Source organism: Rhagoletis pomonella, unplaced genomic scaffold (assembly GCF_013731165.1).
Source record: "Rhagoletis pomonella isolate Grant_MI unplaced genomic scaffold, Rhpom_1.0 Rhpom_scaffold_00004, whole genome shotgun sequence".
NCBI classification, from domain to species: Eukaryota; Metazoa; Arthropoda; class Insecta; order Diptera; family Tephritidae; genus Rhagoletis; species Rhagoletis pomonella.
The window spans coordinates 23,643,889-23,649,520 of record NW_023458558.1 but is presented as its reverse complement, the minus strand read 5'-3'; the positions used below and the strand labels follow the sequence as shown (position 1 = coordinate 23,649,520).

General features: G+C 37.3%; 2 protein-coding genes across 2 annotated transcripts in view; one reads left to right on the top strand and one right to left on the bottom strand.

Annotated features, from left to right (window-relative positions):
- Positions 1–152: 152 nt before the first annotated feature.
- The window catches only part of LOC118737274 (neuropeptide SIFamide receptor), a gene marked incomplete at its 5' end in the record, with an annotated part of 14,096 nt that continues 8,616 nt past the window's right edge, over positions 153–5,632 (top strand). The window contains 1 exon segment of the mRNA XM_036467678.1: positions 153–252. Within this exon segment, the coding sequence (XP_036323571.1) occupies positions 153–252 (100 nt within the window).
- Positions 2,808–3,684, bottom strand: LOC118737275. Its single transcript, XM_036467679.1, has 3 exons — positions 3,563–3,684; positions 3,373–3,485; positions 2,808–3,179 (listed from the first exon to the last, which is right to left on the bottom strand). Exons 1-3 carry the CDS (start codon positions 3,572–3,574, stop codon positions 3,032–3,034), a joined length of 273 nt encoding a protein of 90 aa, XP_036323572.1. The 5' UTR covers positions 3,575–3,684; the 3' UTR covers positions 2,808–3,031.

The following is a 5,632-nucleotide window of genomic DNA, read 5'->3' as shown; positions in this document are numbered from 1 at the left end:
CCGAATTTTCTTATAAGTTTTTATGTGTATATATATTGTTAACATGTGTACATTTATTTGCACACTTAAGCTAACACGTCCGTTATGTTAATTGTCTGTGCCATTGCCAGTTACTCTAATTAATTGCTTTTTGTTTCAATGTCTTCTTTTAGCCTGGATGCTGGGCTGGCTGATGTGCAAGACAGTGCCCTACATACAGGGCGTATCGGTGGCTGCATCTGTCTATAGTCTAATTGCCGTATCGTTAGATAGGTAAGTGAAACATTTACTCACACTCCGGTTACAATTTTAATAATAGTCCTTAATTCTGCTGGCTGGTTGTTGCCAATAATGGCGCTAGTATTTGAAATTCAAATCAGCTCCAATAACGCATTTTGTGTAATTAAATGTGAAGAAATTTCCAACTACATAAATAGAAGTAAAAAGTGAAAAAAGCACCGCCTGAGAGACGTGAATTAGTTTAGCGAGTAGAATTGTGATAATTATTTGGGTCAACGGCCTAAAAGCATTTTTCATAAGAATTAACAAATTGCAAAGGTTACATCAATGGAATATATTATTTAATTTCGATAAGCGGGGGTTGAGCTGAAGAATCTGACATATCTTCTTATTCTCCTTTTTTCTCAAAATTAACTATAGTTTATGATATATGGGGTTGCCATAAGAATCCTTACACATCTTTCTGAACTTAACGCCTACTAAGTGACGTGCTAGATGTAAGAGCAAATTGGAGATCGAAAATAACCCTCTCCACTTAATTTTCACTGTGTTTCTCACTGATACAAACACAAATCTCTCAAGCAAAATGTGTTTATCACCATGCCAAATCTCTCTGTTTGATCTTTTTGTGTTTTCTGCTGTGGGTTATTTATCAATTGCTTAAATTACCCTTCCGCAAAGACACTTTGGCAGGGACTTTTATTTTTAAGTGTATTCGTTTTTGGGTTATTAAAAGACAGACAAAAATATAAGTGGATGCACATAAGTGGAAGAAAGGCGTTAGGCATACTTTACACGGCATATATGTATTTACTACATGTACATACATGCGCGATTTATGACACAGAAGAAAGCGTGCCCATTCATAATATGATACACTGTAAATAAGCTATTTTATTTTATTTTTTTTAAGCATTTTTTCGTACATATACACCAGGGACACAAATAACCCATTCCCACTGAGCGAGAGCACACATCTACAAAAAATAAATCACCTGTTCTCTGTTGTGGGTTATTTTTATTTTAAATAGTAGGAGTTATTTTGGGACACTTTCAAAGTTTAAGGGTTATCTCCGATCTCTGGAACAAACAATTCTCTCAAGGCACTTACATTTCAATGCTTATTAAGAAAATCTCACTAGCTCGCAGGACTTTATTCAAATTAATATATTAATCCCAAATAACGTCGATTGAATGAGGCTTTGGAGTACTCAGTATCGATACTTCTAAAAATGTGTTACTGTCGATCCTTTTGAGAATCGAGTTCTGAGTACTTTTGGTATCGATACTGCCCAACGCTAAAAATTACAATGAATTCGTGAGAGGAGAATCGCTTTAGAAAAAATATGAAATACCCAATCAAGACCAGCATAAATAAGAAAGGAAACTGACTGGACATTCTGCATTAAGCTTTTTTCTTCTTTACATAGGAGAATTATCGTATCGATCAAGCTTTTTCTTCTTCTGATTAATTCGTTACCAACCTTTTGATCGATTTTAGCTAAGTTTAGCCCGTATGTAATGACATTCACTCTTTACAGCACTCGAAACTGCGCGGCTTCATCAGAGCACTAGGGCTGCACGAGGTGTTGTGATGAGCTCTGAGGGCACAATGGATCTATGGTGACGGTGCACATCTTCCAACAAATTTATCTATCTGTGTAATGAATCCCAGTTATTGGAAGAGAACTAACCGTATTATAGGTTCTAGCACATCAGAGTTCAGTATCTTTAACCTGAATCTGTCTAATGTGTCATTGAACCCGTCTGTTATATTTGATGCACGCTCACGCTCTTTGAGCATGTTCATACTTCCGCTTAAAAGAAACTAGCGTACCTCCTCAACGAAAAACCCTGCTCAGAGCCAAACTGAGATTTGAATTCCTGCGCAGTATCCCTAACCCGGTATTACGACTGCAAACCTTCCAAGTAACTCAACACTCGGTAAAGCATATGTAAGGGGTGTTAGCAAAGATGGTTTGAGGGGGCAAAAGGTGGCTGGTTGCTGCGGCCGCCGAGCTCAATTGTTTAAGACAAACGTCATCTGTAAGTAGGTACCACCTTGCCACAATCGCGATCGATACTCTCCAAGAAAAAAAAAACTTATTTTAACCCTACAGCAACGCCTGTTTCCCTGCGTCATAGTCAACTTTTAAAAGCGTCGGTGCTATATTTTATACAAATACGTTTCTAAATCCTATCGTAAACCACCAAAGTCTGCAATAATCCAAAACACTTCAATATATTTCTCGCCGAATGAATGAATTGGTTTAAGACTACCCTAGAAACAAAGTAACTAAATTACATAGTTTTCTAAGTCGCCAGCAATGTATCCAAAGTTGAGTGCCCGAAATTATTCAACCGTCAACCAGCGCAATCCCAATGTGCTTCTTCAATTCTGTTTTCGCTTTCGCCAAAAGGATTCCTGCGAATATCCTTCGCCACATATCTACATACAAATATATACACACATCCTTCCTTTCCTTCTCAGGCATCCGCCCACATTTCTCTTTCGCTGTGCCTCACGCAATACATTATTGCCCGTCGCACAGCTTGCTAAATGATTTTCACGATTTTATTGTTGTTTTGCTTCTTTTATATTTTACTAATTTCGGGGATTTTTTAGAGGGGTGTACATACATACTATATAAGTAGTTGAAATAGGAAAGTGAAAGGAAAGGTTAGAGGTTGCTTGTAGTCTACATATTAACGCGTTGCGCCATTGTTGCATTCGATTAACTTGAGTTGTGTTTTCGTTGAGTTGTTGGTCTTAAGGGTGGTGGGACAGCAGCCGCATTGTCGCCGGAACAACTCAGTGATGCACTACGACAGCCGGATGAGCATGATGGACTGGAACTATAGGCACAATTGGTTTTACGATCGGCGCTACTGGTACCACAGTCTTGGCAATAACTGGCGTTACAACAGTCTTTACTGGAACGGGGTGATGAATTACGTGACTACAATAAAAACGGAAAAGAGCTTAAGATTTCGGAATGTGTACAAGCAATAACAAAGGAAAGAGAAAAATCAACGAAATAAGACTTAAAATGTATCTTATTTATGTATTTATGAACAGCTACATATAGCTATTAATTATTTCGATATTTCTTTAACATCCTATCGAGACCACTGCTAAGTACCCGTACTTACGAGTGAACGGCATGTGCGCCCGAATGATGCACAATCGGTGCAACGGGCACTGCTGGAGCCACCACGACGCCAGGCTCGGCGCAAGCGAATGCGATCAGTGAGAGAACAAGCACCTAGGAGAACAATAAATTTATGCAGTTGTAATTAAAATAAACTTTTTTAGTTATCATTTTATCTTATTTATACTTACGATTTTGTACATTTTGGTATGTGAATTAGGATTGGGAGTAAATTTAAAACAAATAGAAACTATTTTAAAGTATTAAAAGGACTATGTTGTTATTGCAACTGAGGGATTTGTATAACTGTTGTGAGTAATCAAATTCTCAAATGCTTTTATACAATTTTGACGATATTTTTATTTGCACTGAACTGAGATTAAGTAAGCAACAAACTGGATGACCGCAGTCAGTGTTAGAACTAGAAAGTTGCTAACAAAGTAGCGGCGATAGCGAAGGTGGCGCGGCATATTCGTACAAAGCATTTACATTGGTATGTAGTTCGTTTGCACCAAGCAGATTGGCGCTATTCATTGAAACTTGTCAAAAAGTTGCACTTGACAACTGTGGAAAAACTCTCAGTAAAGCTAAGCGGCGACAGCAGCGCAGCACCGGCGCCAGTTTTGGCTTTGTCGCATAAACATTAATTCATACGCATGAATTACTTATACATAATATAACCTGACAGGCGCCGCTCGCTGCCACAAATTCATCTGGTTTGCTGCGGTGATTTTTTTCTTACCCTCTGTTATTGATAGCTAATAAGATCAAGTTCAGCATTTTCATAAAATTTGTTGCATTTCTAGCACAGTTACTACAGCTACTACTGGCAGTTAGTTCGGTCGGTGTTTTTTCAGTAGTAGTCACATGTGCGGTAGGTAGATTAATACTTAATTAAGTTGTTGCACTTGTTTTCGCATGCACATAAATATCAATATTTATATTTTCAAGTATGTATCAGTATCACATGAATGCTTTAATGGCGAGGAAGGAATTCAATTAAAAATTATGATATCAGTTGAAATTGCTCAAATAATTAATTACTTACATAGTTATTAAAAAAAATTTCTGAAATGTTTCTCAAACCGTTCTTAACTTGATAAACAATGTCTGAAAAAAAAAATTAGAAAACTTGCAGTTTCAAATGATAAATAATGCTGAAAACTAAATTGAGAAATAATATTTTCTCAAACGTTTGAAATTTTTTTTTACGCATTCGCCGTGGCGTTAAATATTTCACGCAAACATCAATTAAGAAAATGGCTTCTAGAATACCATGAACATATCTGACCCTTTGAAGAGTGCTCGATTCTTCGATCCATTATATTTTGTATTGAATGACCAGAGTTGCAAGACTTTGGGATCCAGCTTTGCAGGAAATTATTGGAAAATGTACCAGACACGCACCGACACGTCTACTGCAATTTTATCTTTTACATGTTCTCCATTTTTTTATATGTACCTTGAAGTGGCATCTATCCATACCATTTTATAAAGTATTTTTTTGCATTAATTATGAATATTATAGATTCTAAGTTTCAAACAAATCGGGTACTAAATAAGACTTTTAGAAACATCTCGTCTCTGGTGCCACCAGCGACAATTTTTTTTTTTCTTTACGTAGCTAGTAAGTACATATAAGATTTTTAGAGATATATTACCTCCAGCGCCACCTATCGAAACAATTTTAAGACATAATCGGTGCTTTTGCTGAATCCCCCACAGTTCGATTTTCGTGAAATCTAAGAAAACGCAATTACTGAAGCCGAGCTCCTACCAACGCATAACTCAGAAGAAAAAGTCTAACTTGCGCAACCTATTTGAAAACTAGCATTTAACCTTGGTTGCGTACATTTGGAATTACAATCTACTGAGGTTTAGAAATAAAAGAGACTGATGCTTTGTATTTTGACGTTTAGGAACTTAGCCTGTATGAGATTTGGCTAAAGACTTTATGACCCGAGATATTTCTACCATCTTATCATCAATGCATCACATTCGAGGAGTAGGTGCTCAGACCAGGCATTCCTCGGTCCGCAAGCAGTTATAGCACTTCCACCTTCGGCCATCGGAGCTACCATCAGAAACTGGGTGAATACTTCGCTCAGCAATAACTGGGAGACATCGAAGGGCTGCGGGTGGGCAAAACTCATGTTGTCTTCAATTTCAGAAGTTCTATTTAGTTTTTTTGTGCGTAATGTAGCCTGACTGTTGTTTTCTGTACACGTCGTTTTGTGCCTGGTTCCGACAGAAAAAAAAAA

Excerpts from the sequence above, each read along its gene's own strand:
- LOC118737275 (XM_036467679.1), bottom strand. Across the intron at positions 3,180-3,372 it reads GGCGCACATGCCGTTCACTC|TCACGTAATTCATCACCCCG; the intron begins GTAAGTACGGGT and ends TTTTTATTGTAG.